The sequence below is a fragment of the Phragmites australis genome, chromosome 15, assembly GCF_958298935.1.
Source record: "Phragmites australis chromosome 15, lpPhrAust1.1, whole genome shotgun sequence".
In the NCBI taxonomy this organism is placed as follows: Eukaryota; Viridiplantae; Streptophyta; class Magnoliopsida; order Poales; family Poaceae; genus Phragmites; species Phragmites australis.
Genome location: NC_084935.1, coordinates 4,294,903 through 4,317,107, shown reverse-complemented (window position 1 = coordinate 4,317,107; position 22,205 = coordinate 4,294,903). Strand labels below are relative to the sequence as shown.

General features: G+C 41.4%; 2 protein-coding genes across 2 annotated transcripts; both read left to right on the top strand.

The window, feature by feature from the left end:
- The first annotated feature begins 771 nt into the window (after positions 1 to 771).
- LOC133893023 (small ribosomal subunit protein mL104 (rPPR9)-like) lies at positions 772 to 6,938 on the top strand. Its single transcript, XM_062334000.1, has 4 exons — positions 772 to 1,224; positions 1,801 to 1,823; positions 2,497 to 4,036; positions 6,010 to 6,938. The coding sequence occupies exons 1-3, from the start codon at positions 772 to 774 to the stop codon at positions 4,022 to 4,024; spliced, it is 2,004 nt and encodes a 667-aa protein (XP_062189984.1). The 3' UTR covers positions 4,025 to 4,036; positions 6,010 to 6,938.
- A 4,321-nt stretch (positions 6,939 to 11,259) lies between these two features.
- LOC133892461 (probable 6-phosphogluconolactonase 2) lies at positions 11,260 to 17,872 on the top strand. Its single transcript, XM_062333257.1, has 4 exons — positions 11,260 to 11,464; positions 13,780 to 14,016; positions 14,132 to 14,267; positions 17,041 to 17,872. The coding sequence occupies exons 2-4, from the start codon at positions 13,832 to 13,834 to the stop codon at positions 17,560 to 17,562; spliced, it is 843 nt and encodes a 280-aa protein (XP_062189241.1). The 5' UTR covers positions 11,260 to 11,464; positions 13,780 to 13,831; the 3' UTR covers positions 17,563 to 17,872.
- The last annotated feature ends 4,333 nt before the right edge of the window (positions 17,873 to 22,205 follow it).

Sequence of the window (22,205 nt, the reverse complement as noted above, 5' to 3'; positions counted from 1 at the left end):
AGGATTGGCGAGCCTTAGCATCCCTTATTTCCACCTATGATAAACTTTTATTGTGTTTTTCTTTTTCTTTTTTGGGTTGTGTGCATCTTAGATATGCATAGGCCGAGAGTGTTATTAGCGCGATTGTATCACCTTGATGTAATTATCTGAGTTCAATAAAAGCTTCTTTTATCTAAAAACACACAAAAGAGACCAAAACTAGCTCACTCTGATGATTTTAGGTACTGATTTTTTTTGTTATTTATTCTGATGTGTTTGTATATATGGTACATTTTCTTGTTTATCATGAGGTTTTCAACCCTGTTGAAGTAATAGTGTCAATGGTGGTCAGCTGTTAATTACTTAACAATTTCTGGAAAATAAGTATCATATATGAATTCAAGGATGTTCAATCCACAAAATGGTATCTTGTGCATCTTATGATGTGATTGTAGAAATAACAAAATAGGTATTCCTGGAACGTGAAAACCGATGGGAATTATTATTTTTAGGATGCAACATATATCAGTTGGTGTTCCCTTGCTATCCTGAACTTATGTTCTCATCTTTCTAATTCCATCATTTTGTCCCAGGTTCATAGACAAGGCAGCCGTTATTTCTGATCTGAGCTTGGCCAATGGAAGTTGTCGAAGTTCATGGAGACTATGCATGGTTACTGAAGTTGAGGAATTGAAAATACTAATCTGCTTACTCCCAATATGGGAAACTAGAATACTCTTTGGGAATGCACTCTCTCAAATGCACACCACTTTTATTCAGCAGGGAACTGTGATGAACACTGAGATTGGCTCATTGTCCATTCCACCGGCATCCCTGTATTCATTTGAAGTGATATGCGCTACGCTTTGGGTTCTTGTTGTGAACGAAGTAATTGTGCCAGCTACCGGAACATGCTTTGCAAATGGAGCAGAGCTCACAGAGTTGCAGAGGATTGGGATCGGTCGTTTCCTGATGATTTTTGCCATGGCAATTGCTGCACTTTTAGAAATGAAGAGGCTAAAGAGTGTTCAAGAGGGGAAACCATTAAGCATTGTATGGCAGCTTCCGCAGTACATTGTCATTGCTGGGGCTGAGTGCTTTGCTATTATTACTCAGCTGGAGTTCTTCCACGGTCAGGCGCCAAACTCCATGAAGAGCATGTTGACAGCAGCTGCATTGCTCACCACTGCTCTTGGCAATTACTTGAGCTCAGCTATCATTACCCTTGTTGCAGGGGTGACCACGGTATGGCATAGCCCTGGATGGATACCGGATGATCTGAACAAAGGGCACCTTGACTACTACTACTGGTGTCTTACAGCCCTCTCATTGGCAAATTTTGTTGTCTATCTTTATTTTTCTAGTAAATACAAATTAAAGAAAGTTGTTATCAGCTAATATTACTCAGCAAGTGTGACATATAAAATATTTTTACATTTTATTCTCTATGTATAGGCCATAGAAGGACCTTATCTCCCCTCATTCGTTGGATAGCTATTGCATTTCTAATGGCTATCCATTATCTGTGCATTTGTGCCATGTGTATGTTTGTGCCGTTGTTGTAACCTGCTGTGGGTTTGTGGCTCCCTTTCTCTTCTACTATGGTTGTTTGCTCGTGTGCTCAGATTATTGTATCCTGGAAACGGGAGTCGGCCGCTTGATCTTGTAATATCTCTTTGAAGAAATGAAGTTGTTTCAGGTTGGCTTGCTCATCCCTCAGTTGATTCTAAAAAATTATATCTGTGCATTTGTTGGAGGGTTCGGTTCAGTTATATGTAAGGCTGTTGAATTGTTGTAAACATAATTATGGCACGCATCTAGGATGTTAGATGTTTGAACATTTGGTAAGTTGCTATGGTCTGCTGGTAGGACAGTTGCTGAGTTTCAGAGACTGCTTGTGGTTTTTGTTCCATTTTTCTAGTGGAAAATGGATGTGGGTTTCCCCTTATTCAAAAATAAAATTCACCAATTTCATAAATCTAATTTATTATAATGACATTTTTACTAAACAGGCTTACGAACCTTTTAACAATTTACATAACTAAATTGACAATATATTTTTTTAAACTGTATATTATTTTACTTAACAAGGTACTACAAATTACAGAGAGAACAAAAGACCCCTCAAAAGAGAGAGAGAGCAGGTTTTACTGTATTGGCTGAGTAGCAAAAGTTCATCACTGGTCTATATAGTTCGTCATGGCTCCATCTTGGCCACCGATCTCAGATCGGCGGTCGGAGATACCCTTAGCGTCGCCTAGACTTGAACATCGGAGTCAAAGACTCTAAGATCATCTCTGACGGTTTCTCTTTAGGGTTCAGAATCCCTTCACGACGGAATTTTTTTTCTCTTCAGCGCTTACAGTTTCTCTTCACAGTTTCTGTCACGAAAGGATTCTCAAGATCATTCTTTTTAGGATAAAATTATCTCTTATTTTCTTTCACGATTCTCTTAAAAAAAAGCTATTAGAGATAAAAAGAAATAAAAAGAATGAGAAAAAAAAAAGAATCAAGAAGGCAACGAAATAAAGAGAATAGTCGGAGATGTTTAAAAACCCTTCCGATTCCCCCCGCTCTCCTCCGGTCCAAACTGTGGCGCAGCCACCTCCTTCGCCGCCGCCTCCCATATCCGGCCACCGCCGGGTTCGCCGCCTCCCCTTCCCCGTTCCTGCGCCACCTATCCACCACTCCCACCCCTACCCCAGTCACCTCCCTCGCCTCCTCCCTCGCCTCGGCGCTAGCCACGCTCTCCACGACCCCGCCGCCCGTCACCTCCCCGGACGCCTACTTCTTCCTCCACTTCTCCGACGTGCGCCCCACCAACGCGCTCCTCACCGAGGCACTCTCCCTCTCCCCACCCTCCACCTCTCGCGCCGCCGCTGACCTCTTCCGCTTCCTCGTCCGCCGCCGCTCGCTCCACCCTTCCGACTGCGCGCTCGCGGTCGTCGTCCACCACCTCGCCCGCCGCCGCGACTTCCCCGCCGTGCGCGCGCTCATCCAGGAGTTCCCCTCCGCGCTCGGCCCCGCCACGCTCGACGCCTACCTGCTCCACCTCGCCAGCGCCGGTCGCCCCACGGACGCCGTCAAGGTGTTCGATGAATTGCCCGAGCAGCTCCGTACCCGCGAGGCGCTCACTTCGCTGGTCTCCTCGCTTTCCACTGAGGGCTTCCCCTCGCATGCGGAGCGTGCTGTCAAGAAGGTCGCCAATGAGATCTTCCCTGATGATAATATCTGTACTTTGATGGTATCTGGTTATGCCAATGCTGGCAAGCTTGACCATGCGCTAAGGTTGATTGGTGAGACACACCGAGGTGGGTTTCAGCCAGGGTTAGATGTGTACAATGCGGTTCTTGATTGTGTTTGCCGGCTTTGTCGCAAGAAGGACCCGCTGAGGATGCCTGTGGAAGCGGAGAAGTTCTTGGTTGACATGGAGGCCAGTGGTATTCCTAGGGATGCAGGGACATTCCGGGTGCTGATCACAAATCTTTGTAAGATTCGCAAGACGGAGGATGCCATGAATCTTTTCCGGCGAATGGGTGAGTGGGGATGCTCGCCGGATGCTGACACGTACTTGGTGCTCATCAGGAGTTTGTATCAAGCTGCCCGGATTTCAGAAGGGGATGAGATGATGACATGGATGCGATCTGCAGGATTTGGAGATAAACTTGATAGGAAGGCATATTATGGGTTCATCAAGGTTTTATGTGGGATTGAGAGGGTTGAGCATGCTGTCAAGGTATTCCGTATGATGAAAGGATATGGGCATGCTCCTGGAGTAAAGTCTTATAGCTTGCTGATCAAGAAGCTGGCTAGGCACAATTTAGGAGATCGTGCAAATGCATTGTTCAGGGAGGCAGTTGCACGTGGTGTAACTGTAATGCCGGGAGTGTACAAGATTGACAAGAGGTATGTGAAAGCGAAGAAGGAGAAGAAGGTGAAGAAGAGACTGACTTTGCCAGAGAAGATGAGATTGAAGAGCAAGAGGTTATACAAGCTCAGAATGAGCTTTGTCAAGAAGCCCAAGCGGCGAATGCTCCGGGCTTAAGCAGACTTTTGGGTAATTTCATAATCATGCTGGTTTTATCACTCTTTGCATGATACTGTCTTTGCTTCAGCATTTGCCGTGTGGATGGTGATTTTGCTGGAGACAAGTCCATTGTTTCATGTTAGTTATTTTAACCTGCACTGTATCTTACTTCGTCGCACTTGAATTATAGAAGCGCAATGAAATTGTTTTTCCAGAGGAGACAATATGCATATTCAGAACTTTGTTTAGAATCTATTCTTTTATGCCATTCTACTTAAAGATGTGCTCAAAAGCCCAGTTTCTTCATGAAAGTGTCAGACAAATTCTAAGGATAAAAAATTGAATCCTTGTGATGCTGAATATGCTGTCAAGTCAAGAAATCTAGGTGAGTAGAATTTTTTGGAGATTTTGGCTAGGACTATCTCAAATGCAAGTAGTTTATCTGGAGTTGGATTACTCAACTTGTCTCAGTTTTATGAACCAGTACTAGTGGATTAGCATTGATTCCTAGTAACTGGTAAACGAGTCAGACTTGTAGAAATTTTGGTATCGTAATACTTTTTCATGCAATTTTCTTCAAATTTGCCAGCTTGTCGTTTTTTAGTGCATTGAAGCAATTGCATAGATAAGATACTTTAAATATTGCCACATTCAAAATAATATACGGTTGAATTCAGATACTTAGTCAAGTAAATACCTAATGCTTCATGGAAGACAAGGTGCACTATTTACTAATACCAAAAATCCTGGATCTACTCTTTGCTAGGAATGGATAATGGTAAAATTTAGATACATTCAAGTCTACAGTAAAATATACAAAAGCTAGTAACCTTGCTTGTTGTTCCTTATCCAACGTGATCGTGCCTCTCTGCCTGCAAAAAATTAGCTCACATTAGAATCGTTTTATTCCTTTTCATTTGCGAGCGGTCCAATCTGCTGCAGAATAACATCATGGCAACACCCTGGCTACATTTTCCCAAATCTGTTTGTTTGACTTGTGGCTTTAGTTCCATTTATGGACCTTTCACTGTGAAATGAAATTAGCTGTTGTGCTCAGGTCCATGTTCCATGCTATGGAATATGTATTCTGAAAAAACTCTCTCATTATGTGTTGCCAAGGTTGCACTGACACTTACACTAGTAGTCTAGTACTATAATGCTGGTTTTCTGATACATATTCGAATGACCAGAGCATATTCCATTCTGTTCTAGTGCTACTCTATTTCCTGTTCTTTCACCTCCCCCCCCCCCCTGGCACAGCAGCGACAGCTACCTACATATTTTGTTCTAAGTTGGAGCTCTGCCAAACAGACCCTAATTACCATGTTTATGAAGTTGCAAGTGCTCAAAGCATATGCGACTATGTTTGATAGAGGCAGCACTACTATAGGCCCACTGGTATCTTGAAGCATCAGGATAAACAGGCATCATATAACACGATAAATGGGAGTCATACTATACAGCAGTTCCCGATGTGTTTTCCCTCAGGACATTACAGGGGGGCATATTGATGGAGGGAGATTGCTCTAGGAATTTTAGGATTGGTCTATAACCTAGTTATACTGTTTAGCAGGAATGGTATCACAATCAACTGGGCAAATTTCTCAGATCCTGTTCCTGGCTTCTTGTCTGTACGCAAGATAGCAAATGATCATTTGCACATGGCATGTTGTTTCAACCTTTATGCAGTAGTTTCTCTCAGTCCGTGTACAATCTGTACATGCTCTCTTCCTAGAGGCCAAGACCAAGTATATCATGAATTTTGCTCCTTTCATGCAGTTTGGTATGCTTGCTGCCCTAGTTTGATTCCAGTTTGCACATGGAAATTAAGGGTTTAAAAGTAGCAGAGTTCTGAATCATTGCCCACAGCAGAAATCTGAATCATTGCACATGGAAATTAAGGGTTTAAAAGTTTGTGCTGTTTGCTTAAAATGTTTTTTTGGAAACTGCCTGCACATCTTTCTACAACTATGTTATTGTTTTTTTTTTTAATTATGTACCAGTTCGGTTGGAACGGATGATCATGGCAAGGGAAACATCATCAAGAGCCTATTTATAATTGTGGTGGTCGTTATGAGTGGCTATCCAACAATTATATTTTTCCTAGCTGAGAGGCTTCGTATGGTTTTATTTTTTGGTTCATGGACTGGTGACTCTGGTGATGTTTAGTGCAACATCTCGCATTGCATTAGCATAAATAATGTACCATTTCACATCTTTTAATTTACCGCGTTGTTGAGAGGAAGCTTATGTACACCCTAGTTTTGTTTTCGTAGAAAGCACTGGAACTCTGCTACTGTCCAAAACTAACTGGTCTACCTCTTGCTAAAGAATGTTATCTGTTTCTCTTAATTCTTTTCATGAAAATGTTTTTTCCAATATGCTTGAGTGCATGAACTTCAATACGATCAACAGTGATTTCCATTCACTGAAATTAATATTGTTTTACATATCTGCTTGGTTGCTATGAGTCACGTCAGAATTTAGGTCGGCAATTGGAGGTTGCCGGGATGAGCAGAAACAGCTGAAGGATCACGGTGCACACATGCAGACATGTGCCTTTCTCTGATTTCTATCAGGCTGGTAAGGGCTCTTTTTCTATGTGACTTTATACACTTGGTTTGTGTGCACTTGTTCCACTTTTTGTGAGTTCTCATCTCATGGACCAATCTTGGATCAAGCTGATATCATCCACACCATCTCACCTGGAGATAATAAAAACTATGGGGTTCTGGGCCCCTTGGCCCCTTGGCTCTGTTGCCATAGTTTGATGCACCCAACCAGTGCTTCAATGAGTGGCAACCGAAAAAGATGTGTGCACAGGACAAGCAAGTCAAAAAAAGGTTTTGATCTGAAATGGCAGCTTCCAATTTAAGTTTTGCTTCACGTTATCGAGTCCAGAACACTGTTGTTATGCACCAGACTACCACAATTAGCCCAGCAAGTTTGTTAAATGGGTGGCTTGTTACTTAGAAGGTGTGCTACGATATCAAAACCAAGGTTTAGTAGTGATTTACCATCGTAGCTGCCTGATTGCATGATGAATCCTAAAGTGATTTCTTTTAACCGTTATGCAACATAAAAAGTCTCCATCCTTATAGGACATTTGGATCAGCTTAGAAATGGGAGATACTGCACTGAAGAATTTTGTGGCTTATGCAAATCTAGGTGAAGCAATAATGAGTTCCTGTTTGCCCAAAATTGTCAGAGTGACAGGCCACAAACCTTCTACCCTACTTATTCCGGCATCTCTAATGATTTTAGATAGCTACTCTCTTTTAGCTAAAAGATTATACTTTTTAAAATTTATACGTGTTTTACTGTTCATAATTCTTCAAATCTCACATAGAAGAGAGCTACTGAGATGACTTGTAAGTATTAGTTCTTTATCTCTTTTTTTAAAAAAAACTAATATTTATTTCTCTCTCTTCTGTAAGGTATGAAAACTCCTATTAAACATAATATTAAAAAATGTACTCTCTTAACTATAAGATAGCTGCTATCTTCATCATTGTAGATGCCCTTTTCTTCCTGGAGCACTTTACCTGCCCCAGAGCCAGCCGTTTCCTGTGCATAAATAGACAACAGTATTGCTGATAGCGATGGATATGGCCAAGAATTATTGGGGGTCACACATCATATCCCTCCAACGCAATCTCTCTTATCAGAAACAGGTTCTGTGTGCCCTAAGCATTGCTTGATTCGCCCCTATCTTGTGTCTGTTGGGTTGTGTGATCAGTGTTTGGTTGTCGAGCTTCCAGAATTGGAGGGCATCTGCATGATGTCTGGCCATGGAAAATTGTCGTCTTGCCGCTACCAGTAAGCCAACCGATGGTTCTATGAAATTCGGCATTGCCCAATCAAATGGAAGGAAGTGAAATCACACATTGCTTCTGCTAAGGCAGCAAGGGCTTCATGTTCTAAACTAAGCGGTACGTAGAAGCACGTAAGCTTGAGAATGACACGTTGCAGACATGAAATCGTTTTTGGCCAATTGGTAAGGCACACAACTCTGAGGCTTCGGTAAGGCAAACCGTTTCCCTCGAAAATACTGTCATGAAGAGATTTTCGTTCTTTTCAGCGCTCTAACGGTTTCTCTTCACGGTTTCCGTCACGAAGAAATTCTTAAAGTCATTCACTCCAGGACAGGATTCTCTCTATTTTCTCTTCGTGATTTCCTTCGAAGGGAAGCTGTCGGAGAAAAAAGAAAATAAAGGGAATGAGAACGGGAAAAAGAATCGGGAAGGGAATATAATTGGAGATGATCTAAACTTGGCGGCGGACACCACGAGGATGATGTCACAACTCACAACATGCTATGCAAAAGATGGAAGCAATTTTGTGTCGACCATTTTCAGCCTGCAAACCATAGATGCACTGGAAATATGTCAGTAGTGAGATCGAGCGTCAGCTCGATTGGCAAGTCGCTAGCATGCGATCGAGCCCGCTCCAATCCCAGGCACTTCACTACCGGGAATAGATTCTGGGCAAATGGTCGGTATACACGTGTGCATGTTTCTCACGCACTGAGGGTCTAAGCCCTTCAACATATTCTTACAGTATGTAAAAGACACGTATCTGTATGATGTGAGTAAGATAGGTGCCGTGATGTATATCTGTATGTATCCTTAAAAAATAAATAGGTTAATATCGAACACACGAGACGAAACGGAGCGGACTACCGGACACGTGATAAATAGTTTAACATGTATCCCAAGATGGCCTCACGATGAATCATTTTGAGGTAGTACATGCTATCAAACCATCCTCAAATTGGGATCCTTTAGTACATGCTCCCAATATGTGTTGTGCAAGTGGCAGCATCTTTATCCTCATCCAACGCATGCCTCATGATCTCAACTCACATAAAAATGACCAGTACTCCTGCAAATTGCAACTGATCATGAACCAAGCGGCCACATTGTAATTGTAGTTCTGTAAAGATTTGGGCTAGGGTAGCATCAGAGCCTCAGAGGCATGGACCTTCCTCCATGGTCAGTTGCAGATGAAGACAGGGAGCTCCATCGTTTTCTCCAAAAAGATGAGGAGGACCGCAGGCGCCCCTGCAACTTGGATCAGCAAGATGGCAACTGACAAGCCCTTCTTCTTTAACCTCCGGTAGATGCTTCCACATAAAGAAGGAAAGAAACTCTAGACAAATTTTAGCGGAAGAGCCAGCACAGATGGAACAAGAAAGCATAAAAGCACAAATCACATCATTAATTTTTTTCTACTAATGATGTCTAGAGAATGTTAACGGAAGTATATGGGAAGCTTAAGGGGTAGTCTACCAGGAGATGACTGATGAGGCAGGCAGGTAGGGGATGCTGGAGTTGCGATAAGAATGAGGGCAGCACGTGCGAGGCAGCTCGACAGATGGACATAACCAAAATTTAATCGGAAATATAAATAATATTCGGGAGTTCAACGTATCGAACGGCCCTTTCAGCCCGCAACCTATCATCAATAATTAGCTTAGCCCACTCTCAATCATTGGCATCTATCGTGTCGCCCCTCACAGCCTCACCCCCATCACTTTGCTCTGATCGTCTTCGCCACCACTACCTCAACTTGATCCGACCTCCTGCCGTACCGCCCCTCAACCATCGCTCCACTTCCAGATCCTGCTCCCCAGGCTCAATCCAGTTCCCCTCCTTTCGTCTCATCCCTCTCCCTTTTCAAATTGGCTCATATTTGACAGCAACACTACATCCATCGGCTAGCTCGTTCGACGGACCAACTCGAGCTTTGTGGATCAAGCTCGTGGTAGTGGATCTAATAGCCCAATACGAGGTGATACATAAGGCCATGAGTGATGAGGCAGGGGGAGCGAGGTGAGCCATAGGGCCATGGGTGATGAGGCAGGGGGAGCGAGGTTGGGAGCTCGGTGGCCCGGGTATTGTCCGCGCCATTCAACGAGTGCGGCAATGGTGACTCCTCCAGTAGTAGCTGTGACTCCTCCTGCTCTGAGCACCTCAACGAGTGTGGTAGCGAAGACCTCTCCTTTATATGGCAAAACACCTTTCTATAGCAGTTGTCTTCTCCTATTCCTTTGTGATAAGAATGTTGCAGTCCTTCGATTTAATTTGTTGCAGTGATTCATTTTGTACATGATGTTACAGTCCTTAGTTTAGAATGTTGTATCGATCCATTTTTTATTTGCAGTGAATACTTTTTGATGTTGCAACTATCTTTTTTAATATTGCACGATGTTGCAATCCTTCGTTTAGAATGTTGCATCGATTCCTTTTTATGTTACAGTAAATATCTTTTGATGTTGCAATGACTTTTTTTATGTTGCACAAATTATTATTCGATGTTGCATTATTTCTTTTTTGATGTTGTGTTAATTAACTTTCAATGCTACATTGCCTAGCTCAGATTCATCTAATGAGAATGGCTTTTAACTCCAGGTTTTCTTCTACGTGTACGCGGCTAAATCTACGAGGTAGACGGCAACGTGGTGTTGCATGGAGATCCAGTGGCGATGTCTTTAGAAGAAGCACCGGCTCCTGGTCGATGAAGAGGACGACGACAGATGGCAGCATCGAGCTGGTTCGACGCGACGGTGTCCTCCATAACGGTGTGGTTCAAGAGGAGCACCAGCATCACCGGATCTGAAGGTTACTCGGCTCAGAACCATAGGATCTTGAGGCAACACGGCTCAAGTGCGTCGAATTCGACAACGACAAGCGGTGGGGAGCGCGAGGAAGGAGGAAGAAATGGAGATGGGAGGCATAGATCAGAAGCGCAGCTCACTAATAAATCTTGCAGCGTCCAAGTGAATCATTTGATCGGAGAGCAGCTGTCTATTTTGCTCCTTTGATCTAACGGTTGGTAACTATCCGATACTATGTTTAGATCGGACGTCCGGACACTAGTAGTATCCAAATTTAATCCCCTAAAATAATAGGATAAAGCCATCTATATCCGATCAGATCCTCTAGCAACTGCACTAGCAATTGCAGATGACTACAGTAAAATACATAAGGATCTAGATCAACCGCGAGATAAAAACTAACAGGTCATATAAAAACCGTCACTACAGTAACATATGAATAGTAAAATGCATTGTCTTCTCCGGTGCAGAGGATCGGGTCCAGTGTGTAGCCGGAGTGGAGAGTTCACAGACCCAGAGGAAAAGGGGTGGAGAAGGGAATAAAAAAAGAAGAAAGAAGAAGCACACAATCCGCAGCAGAAGAGAAATCAGATCAAAACAAGGCGTTCCCTTCTTCCTCCTCCTGATGTAGACGTCCACCCTTTTCTTGATCATTTCCTTTTTAGATTATTTATCAACAATTATATACGCAATACGAAAGATCGTACACATGTATGCGCATATATGTGTGCGCGCATATGTGTGTGTGCTTCCTTGCTTCCACTGGCTTCTTTTTATTCCCCTCGTTTGTTCGCTTGCGGCATCGGAAGGAGGAGAGGGCGAGCGAATGCACAGCTCCGGTGAGTTCTTGGAACCCGGGCCCTCCTCGATTTCGCTCCGCTCCTGTGATCATGTGTCGGTTCTTGGTTTGGGTACTCCCCGGGTGGAGGCGATTCATTCGGCGCGCAGCCGCCGTGAACTGCAGTTCTTCCTACTCCTGTTCTTGACGGATCGTATCTTGGTTCTACCTGATAGAACATTGTTAGGAAAATGCGGCTGAACTGCTTACTGATTTGTGTAGTGTGGGGTTTGTCGCCGTGGAGGGGGGGGGGGTAGTTAATGCGGTTTTGTTGATTAAAGATTTGGTTTTTGGAGAGGAATTGCGTGTGCTTGTGCGTTCTTGATCCAGCTGGTTTGCAATGGTGGCCGCCATGCCTTATTCCGAGTTGTTTTGGTTTCTTTTCCTCGGAAAAGGTATGCGAACAATGGCCCAAAGGAGTAGCTTTTCAGTCTTCAGCATCTACAATGGATTGCCCCGCTGCACTGCTTCTGATTCTTTTACTTTTTATTAGCAGTAAAGTTGTATTTGAGTGCTTTTGTTGGGATTCTAAAAAAAAAAGCTTGGAATCTTTGAACTGGTCTCAACTCAAATGATGGCTGCTAGAGCTTTCAGTTGCAACTGCCCTATTCCTTATTGCTCTTCTCCCAATTCTGGTCCAGAGATGTTCAGCTTTCTCCATTCACCAGCAAAACAAGAGAGGCAGCTTCTCTTCTTTTATTTGCAATTTTATGTTCTTTGATTTCGTGCTACTGCCTGTATGCCCCTGTGTGTAATGCTGAGTTTTCTCTTTCTGCTATGCAAATTTGCTTTTATATCTAGTATAATTTCTTCGGAAGTTTAAATTTTGTGATTAAGCCTATAATCTGATGCTTTGAACTTAAAGCAGCATGATTCATGTAGTTTTACTGTCTCAGTTTGAGTTTTATAATTGGCTTTGGAACCTTGGTTCATTACTTCATTATTCAGAAGAGGTCATTCGCAGCTGAATGTTGGATATGTCGTTATGCCAAGATGTTCTTGAGCTTATTTGTGTGATAGTCTGTTTTACCCGTCCAACCATGATTAGGATTGGGTTTCAGCTGTTAACGTGCAAGATGCAGCCAGGAGACTTCCTATCCAGCAATAGGAGACTTCCTTTCCCCGAAAATTCATACTGGAACGTCAAAGCTATAATAAATTAAGGCAATAATAGATCCCCCAAATTGTACCTTCTTTCTTGTGGGTTAGCAAATCCATCTAGATTACTGTCACAATCATATTACTCAGCAAATTTATGACCCCACAAATTGACGTGATGTAATCATACATGTTCAATTTTTTTATGTTCTTTAATGTTGCGTGCAAAAATTTTCCTTGAAAACTTATTCCTTATGGGCCTTTGGCCAAGGTCTACAAAATGTAGGACTAGCTTTTTCATTATTTACCACCAGCAAGTTGGTGGTTATACCGGAAATATTTAGAAGTGCAAACACCTGGAAAAGGATAACATATAAAAGAATGCAACAAAAAGAATCATCATACCAGTTTCTAGATGCATTTATGTTATCTGTCCAGTTTTCTCGATTTTCACTCCTGCATTCTAGAAAGAAGCATCCTATTGTAATATTCTATTGCAGGGTAACTTCATCATTTTGGAGTTAATGCGTCATGTTGGAAGTGTCTAGTCAATTAAGAAGATAAGCAAAAGCTCGTTGCTGTCACCATTTCTCTTAGATTGGCTGGTGGTGACTATGTAATGCTTCAATAGTGTTAAGTCAGTGGGTCAATCACTCTTAGGATATTAGGTTGGATAAGTTGAGATAACGCCGAGGTATATGATAGATTATCCTCCTTTTTCCAACATTTCGGTGACTTGTTAGCCAGAAACAAGAAAAAAGTGTTATTTTTATTGTGGCATTAGAGATATAGAAGTTAGAGACTGCACTAGAATCTTTGTTTGAAGTTTTCTTATGCTCTGTGAAAGAGTGAGAGAGAGAGGAGAAGAGCAATGCCGCACACGGCAAAAGGCTGCAGGGCTGCATATACTTATACTCATAAAGGAGTGATTACAGGGGCTATAATGATCCATTAAGGATCACAATTATAGCTGTACAAATCTACAATGAATGCAGTAAATAGAGAATAATATTTCTGCAATAAGTGTGGAGTAATATCAGAGATATACTCTAACACTCTGACCAAAGACGTTATTTTTATTTAGGCATTATAGATGTAGAAGCTAAAGCACTAGAGTCCATGTTTCAAGTTTTCTTCTATTCTAATGTTATATACATAAACTTGATCGCCTCTTCTAGATCTACCTGTTGTTAATGTACTGCTACTTCTTTTTTGCAGGGAAATTTTGGTGCAACAATAACTTCATATAGAGTTCTAGACCCAAGTAGCAATGGAAAGAGAAACGGCTGCCACATATGAGCCAAAAATGAATAGTGAAATAAGGGTTTCTGAGAGTTCAGATGAGATCTCAACAGATCTGGCTGAGTACATCTCACAAGTTTCAGAAATTTCTGTCAAAGAAAGGGGATACTTTGCAATTGCCCTATCTGGAGGTCCCCTTGTCAGTTTTTTGGGGTAATGTTATTTCCTCATCTTTTTTAGCTAATATATTATATTTGATTATGCACAAGAATTGTCAACACAGTACACGTTCCTATATCTGAAGTTTCACTCTTTCAATTACTAAAAGGAAACTTTGTGAAGCACCATACAACAAAACCCTGGATTGGTCCAAATGGTACATCTTCTGGTCTGATGAACGCGCGGTAGCAAAGAACCATGCAGAGAGTAACTATAAGTTAACAAAAGAAGGATTCCTCTCCAAGGTTTGTGAATTGAAGAAACCTTTCTTTTTCTCCTACAGTGCAGCCTAAAATAAGCTTATACAGAAATTCCATGTTTTTGCTTATTAGAATTTGTTTTTTTTGTTTTTTTTGTTTGTTGATATCTGTCATCTAAGTTATGTTTTGTTCAAATTTGAGTTGATTTGGCTTCTCTTTTTGTTTATTATTATGTACCAACCAGATGGTGGTTGTATCTTGCAGGAGATCCTATATACTGATGGTTCTACATGTTGCTTCCACTAATATTATTTCCCCCTCAGCATACCAAAATAAAGAAAGTTTATTCACTAACGTATGATGAGTTAACAGACTCTTGTGCACAAGTTTAACAGCTGAAGCGAGTATGGTTTGCCCTTTGCAACCTGAAATGCTATGTGTTTTGGGGATCGGAAGTCAGACCTTTTGGTGAGGGGTTCTTTTTTTCTGGTGGGGCTTTTCGCTATTGAGGGGTTCTTTTTTCCTGTCCAGTGTTTGATGGTGAAGTGTTGATGCTAGTTTGCGTTTGATATTTGCTTCATTTTTCTGGGTGATATTTTGTTGCTTCATCGTGGAAATAATCATTGGTGTGATTATTTACCAGTCTTAAAACTGTTATTTCATCTCCACTTTTTAGAGCATTAAATTAGAGAAATTTTATGGTGGTCCAAAATTAATATGGGCCATTTATTTTTAAAGTCCAACGGGCAACGGTTCAGATTAGTCAGAACACTAATCATTTCTCACCGGTAGTATAGGTAGTATATGTGAGTAGTATGGTAGTATTAGGGTTATTTTGGGGAGAAAAATACATGACATGAAAGTAATTAACTACAGTTATATGCCTCTAAATAAAGTAATATTTCATTGCTGTTTTAACATTTTAATCTGCATTCGGCATGAGAGTTCATTTGCTACCCATCGGCTAGGGTTAGCGATCCGACGTTTGCGGCGTCGATCTTTCTATTAGCAAAAGCATGGTGGGTAATTTTAACAAAATTGCCACAATTACCAAAATATTCAATTACGTGGATCGTCGGATTAGATTTATACTACTTTCTACCTCTAGGTAGTATGGATCACCGTAAAAGAGCTCTTAAATTAACCTTCAGTTACAAGGAACTTGGCTTTATGTTATCCTTGTCCACCTCCTTGAGACTACAACCATGAAAAAAGTGTGAGAGAGTAAGATTGTATGAGTCTACAAAGCAAGCACAGACTTCATCATATTTCTTGTTCTTATAACAGATAAAATAGATAAAAGGGTGGAATTAGTTTATCTAGCTCTGTAAGATCTGGATGTTTTGGTTATTTGTTTGTGGCGTGGACTGCATGTTATTAAATACTACCATATAAATTTTATGAACGTGGTACTCAATCAATTATCTAGGATTGTATGATTAACCTGTGGATTTCTACCTTTTTTTTTGTTTCAACCAGATGTTAGGAGTATTTGGTACTTCTCATTTCAGGCTTGAAAGCAAATAGGCTTAAATATAGTTGTCAAAAGGACCAGCCAGTGGGAGTTGTAGATAATCAAAAATTGCATGTTCTTTATTGCAATGATTTGTTCAAAGAAAGAGCAGGTCCAGAGTTGTGGTATATAATGCGCCTTAACTCGAAATCTGTGTTGCTACCATGCAGTCTCCTGCCTTTGTTCTCATTTTGTTTCAACCAGATGTTAGGAGTATTTGGTACTTCTCATTTCAGGCTTGAAAGAAAATAGGCTTAAATATAGGTGTCAAAAGGACCAGCCAGTGGGAGTTGTAGATAATAAAAAATCGCATGTTCTTTATTGCAATGATATGTTCAAAGAAAGAGCAGGCCCAGAGTTGTGGTATATAATGCGCCTTAACTCGAAATCTGTGTTGCTACCATGCAGTCTCCTGCCTTTGTTCTCATTTGGCATTATCCCTTTTCCTTTCCTTTTACAGTAAAAAATGTTAATGCAGTTGAAAGTATTTGCTAACATTTAGACACTGACTGTTGGTCTGGATGGGTGCTACACGAGGTAGTCTAATTTATCATTTTGATTATTCATGTTCTAGTATGACTTATCATTCAGTCTAATTTTTCAGGTTTCAGATCATGCAATATCCTTTGTCCACTTGGGGGTGGGTGCGATTAAGGCTGCCTAACTACTGCTTTAATAGTTCCATGTTCAACTACTCCAGAAGCGCCGGGCACCAACCACACCTCTCAATAGCTTCCCGTGACTGCCTTAACCATTATTGCAACAGGATTACTGCCTCTCGCAGGTCTCCTGCTTGCACCATTCCCATGATATGTGGAGCCCGCTTGGCTCCATTTTTCTACGCTAGAATGTTATGTTGTTCAAGGAGCCTAACACAAATTCTGGATAACCTTCTGTGGTTTTGTTTCAACATTGAGCTCGTCCCCATTGTTTTTGCCTAGTTCGTGGCCTCAACTAATTCTCTAGAGACCTTTAGACGGAAGACTGTTAGTTGCATCTGAAATCCTTATTGAAACTGTGCCTCTTTTTTTTGGTAGGGGGGGGGGGGGGGGAGTCTGCTGTTTCGAGTCTTTGATTGTATGTATCTGTTTCATTTATTCCCCTGTCCGTGCCATTTCAGCGACAATGATTCCAATGTTTAGTTTATTTTGGCACCAAGAAGGAAACTGAATAAGCTGTGGCTGTTAGTTCACTTTATGATCCTGATGCTGATGCAAATGACTGAATAGGATTTTTACCATCTTTGTCTTTGCAACACATTCTTATGCCAAGTAAACTATCTGTTGTATTTGAATGGTCTTATAGGTACCTATTCTTAATGGCCATGTATATTCCATAAATGACAATGCCACGGTGGAGGACGCAGCAACAGACTATGAATTCGTTATCAGGCAGCTGGTCAAGGTTCGCATAATTGGAGTCTCAGAGAGCAATGACTGCCCCAAGTTTGATCTCATTCTCCTGGACATGGGCTCCGATGGACATGTGGCCTCACTGTTCCCTAACCACCCTGCCCTCGAGCTGAAAGACGACTGGATCACCTACATCACTGACTCTCCACAGCCTCCACCTGAGAGGATCACCTTCACTCTTCCAGTAATAAACTCAGCATCCAACATAGTAATTGTGGCCACGGGCGAAGACAAAGCAAAGGCCTTGCATTTAGCAATTTCTGACAATACTGAAGGTCCTGATGCTCCTGCAGCGCTGCCCGCTAGAATGGTTCACCCAACAGATGGGAAGCTGGTGTGGTTTTTGGACAAGGCAGCCGCCTCATCTCTCGGGGCTACTAACGACGACGCCTCCTATGAGCATCACGAATACTAACTCCAAAGATCCGATCCTTTTGCTGTGAATGAAGGTGTGTAAGTAGGTGGTGGGATATGATGGAAGATGTGAGCTTCCCCCTTTCGCTCAATATACTTGTCTTAGCATTCATTTTGTCTGAGGGTTTGGTTTGCGGGAAATCAAAACTGCCCTTGGTCCTTTTGCAACTAGAGGTGATTTAGAGCGACGCAGTATGTGCGCTCGCAATGTCCAGACCTCAAAGGTGAGAACACCGGATTTGAACTGTGATCGTATGATATTATGTGCTACATTCTGTCTGGTTGAAGTTAGATCCTTTAATTTGTTGGTATTTCTTCTTGTGCATAGCAGTCTTCTAAATATGTTTCAAGCCGTACCAAAACCTGGCGAGATCGATTCTGCTGTTCTTTTCAGCCTTGGTATGGACTCAGAAGGTTGCTCCCACCCCACTTTCCCCCCCCCCCCCCCCCCCCCCGGCAAACTGAATTATGTTGAATTCTTTAGCTCTAGCATGATTCAGTGTAATGCAAATCCTCCTTTGTGCTCGTTCTGGACGCTTAGATCTGGTTGTTGTGTGATGTCTGAATTCTGCTCTTTACAGGCTACCGCTGCTACTATAGTTCCTGATCTGTAGCTGTATGAACTTGTGATTGACATTAATTAAACTAGGGGAGAATTGAGGATCAGGCGGCCTAACTCATGCTCCTCTGGCCTCTGGGTATACATACGATCTGTACCCCGAAGCTGCCGTTCCTTTCTCCGCTTGTCCATCACCATGTGTCCTTTCCAGCTCAATTCCTGATCCGTTTACAGAATCCGATTCGTCAGAGCCATCCCGCCACTGCGTCCCTCATGGGCCCAAGCGCCGAACTCCCGGCACCCCGGTGTGCCCATGGCGGGCTGGTGAACCTCTCGCCTTCCCCATCGCGAGCGGCCGCCCTCTTGGCTCGCTAGCTTGCCGCGCACCGAACGAATCACGCGGTCACGCAATTGCCGTGCAGCACACCGCAGGCGGGCGGGCGGGCGCGGAACGGAAGCAAGTGGGTCTGTGCACTTGGGGTGTGTTTGATCCTTTAAATGAGATTTTGTATAGCTATATCATATAAGCATATTAAATTAAGTTATATTTGTTGAAGGAAGAGTATTTGGTTAGTTGTATTTGTTTAGACAGGTTGAGATGAGTTTCTGTTTGGTTGACTGAATGTTTGAATCTAAGATCGTCTGAGTAGATATAAGATTTGAGATTATGATTGGTTACTCATATGAAGATGATTTCGTGATACTGATAAGTGGATCCGTCTGCATGAGTGAATGTAAAGTTTGTATTTACCGAGCCAGACTACGGAGTGAAACTCCCCGGGTCAGGATAAGACCGTATTATTGCATCTACCGGGCTAGACTGTAACAGTAGATACAGATAAACAAATAAGTTTTTTTTTTTCGAGATTCTACACATTCACTGAACTAGGATGAGAAAGATCCACTTAACCAAACACACCTCTGTAACCGAACTAGAAAAACCAAGCCAAAATACCGAACTGAACCCATCAGATCGATTTTTATTCGGGAGACTGAAAGTATGATTTTCCCTTGTTCGGTTTTTTATGTAAACCGGCTTAAACCCAAGAAACCATATTTGTGTTGGGCTAAGGGTCTTTTGCCAATGCCTCTGGAACATGCTTTTGTTTCAGAATTTTTTATGATTATTTTAATAATGTTTTGAATTTTGAGAGTAATTGAGCGTAATGTTTTTTTTTTAATTTTTAACATGTTGCTTGTTAGAAGGGTGATGTCTTTATTTTATTAAACCAATTGTCTGTTGGAAGGGTGACGGGTGACAATAACCTATTTTATAAAAAAAATCAAATTGACACTTAGTTTTGCACTTTTTATTTTTAAAATATAGAAATAAAAAGCTCCGCGGCGGGCATCTGGGTCGCTGCTTGCCACGGCCCATGGAGGTGGGAGGCCGCACAGCTTATCATGAGTTACGCAATTGCCGTGCAACACGCAGCACGGGTGGGCGCGTGCGGAAGGGAAGCTAGTATGACTGTGCACTTATAACCGAACTGAAAAAACCGAACCGAACCTGACAGCACGGTTGTTTTCAGTTAGGGAGACATAAAGTATGGTTTTCCTGTGTTCAGTTTCTTTATATAAATCGGCTGAAAACCGAAGAAACCAAATTTGTGTTGGGCTCAATGTCTTTTGTCTATGCCTCGATGGCTTGAAGCCTGTAGCCTGTAGCCTGTAGCCTGTTGGGACTTGGGTTATTGGCTTCTAGCCTTTTACGGATATCTCCAACAATAAGAGATAGCGGTTATCTCTTATTTCTTTCGGCATATTTTTTAAAAAATATATTCTTAATTTTCATATCTCACAATATTTAGAGCTAGATTATATTCTTAATTCTCTAAGTCTCATTATCCTAACGTCATGAACACATCTTTCAAAACTAGATGCAGGAAGAGACTTACTGAATAAATCTGTAAAATTTTCATATGATTTGGTACACATTACCTTTATTTTTATTCAATCTATGCAATTCATGAGTATAAAAGAACTCGTGGTTGATATGCTTTGTTAAGTTGATTTTTATATATCCCTATTGCACTTGTGCAATACATGCAATATTATCTTTATAGATAATAATGAGGATGTTAGTAGTGTTTAAACAACATGACTGCCAGATATGATTGATCACTGTTCTAAAGCATGTGCATTTTCATACGGCTTTATATAAAACTATTATTTTTGAGTGGTTTATTGAAGTAGATATAAAAATTTTCTTTGACGATTTCCGGGATATTTCAGTTCCGCTACCTAGGAAAATATAGCATATCTATGATTTCGCTGTATGCGGGTCTGACAGATACCCAACATCTACGTAACCAACTAGACTTAGGTCCTGATTATTTCTGTACAACAGACTCAGATCTTTGCTACCTTGCAAGTAACACAGAATATCCTTCAAACCCTTCTAATGACTTTTAGTAGACTCCGCACGTATCGTGTAAGTAGATTTACTATAAATGCTATATCTAGTATAGTGCAATTAGCCAGATACATCAGCGCACCTATTGCACTTAAGTATGGAAATTCCGGTCACAATACTTCCTCCCCCTCTTCTCTAGGTTTATAGAAATTTTGATCTGCTTGCAATGACCTTCCGACCATAAAGATTTTAGCGAAAAATGATTTTTCAAAACCAAACCGCTCTAACACTTTTCTGAGTGTAGTTTGACTGATGTACAAAGATTCGATCTGCCACATGCTATAGCTACAGGCTCTAGCAAAACTTGTTTTTACCCAAATCTTTCATTTTAAATTCAGACTTCAAATACGAGCTTGCTTTCTTTATTTCTTCTTCCGTATCGATGATATTCAGATCATCTACATACATAGATATTATACAAAATCCATTATAGGACCTTCTTATGAATAGACAAAGATAATATGTGCTATTTATGTAGCCTCATTTTTCGAAAAAATTATTCAAACGATTGTATCACATTCTATCTGACTGTTTTAACCTATATAGCGACTTCTTCAATTGTACGTAGTAAAGGTGTCTATTTCCTCTATCCTGATTCGGCATTCGTATTCCTTCTGGTACCTTCATATAAATATCCGAATCAAGGCTCCCAAAAAGATATACGGTCACAACATCCATCAGCTTCATTTTTAACTCCAGATTGACTGCCATCGAGATCAAATATCTAAAGGTAATGCCACACATCATCGGGGAATAGATTTCTTCGTAATCAATGCCTGATCGTTGAGTGGAACCTTGCACAATCAGTCATGCTTTGTACCTCATAATTTCATTCCTTTCATTCCTCTTACGAAAAAAAACTCACTTATATCACACTGGTTTAATGTGGGGAGGTGTGCGGCATACTGTTTCAAAAACCTCTATTTTGTTCAGGGATAACAGTTCAACTATTATTGCCTTCTGCTAATCTTCCCAATCTGACCTCATTCTATATTGAATGAGCGATGCAGTCTCAATCTGGTCATGATCTATAACCGTGGTAATTTTATTTGCAAAGTATGTGTCAACTATTGTGGCTATTTCAGGATTCTCCTGGATTCACAAAGTTTATTACTATTTTATCATAGGTTGCACTTTCAGGTGCTTCTTCTTGCTCTTCATGATTTCTTACTGTTGGAGCAAGGTCATTTAGTTTATCAGCGTTAATTTTAGCACGCGTATTTTCGCTGGTTTCCTCTTGCATGAGAATATTCAAATCCGATATGCCTACTTTATGAGATTTCATACCACCGTCAGGTCTTAATTGGCTCCCCTTCTTTTTTTTTGGGGGGGGGGGGTATTTTTGTGATCGGCTATGGTAAGCTTTTATTTTCCACTTTCACTGGACGTCTCCAGCTATTTGGGACTTGAGAAACTAAATTTCTTATCCTTTTATTATTTATCGGAGCTCCTAGGACAAGATGATGGGTACCTTCTTTTGGTAATAACGTGCAGGCTCATACGACTTAGTCATGCTCTTCAAATCACAAAAATGATCAGGCAAATCCTTTGATAATTTTTGCAAATTGATAATTTCATGTACTTCATCATTTGCTTCACTAGTGCGAGGATCATGTGCCGTAATTTCTTCGGCCTGCCAAATAATTTTTCGGCATTTTTCATCCAAGGG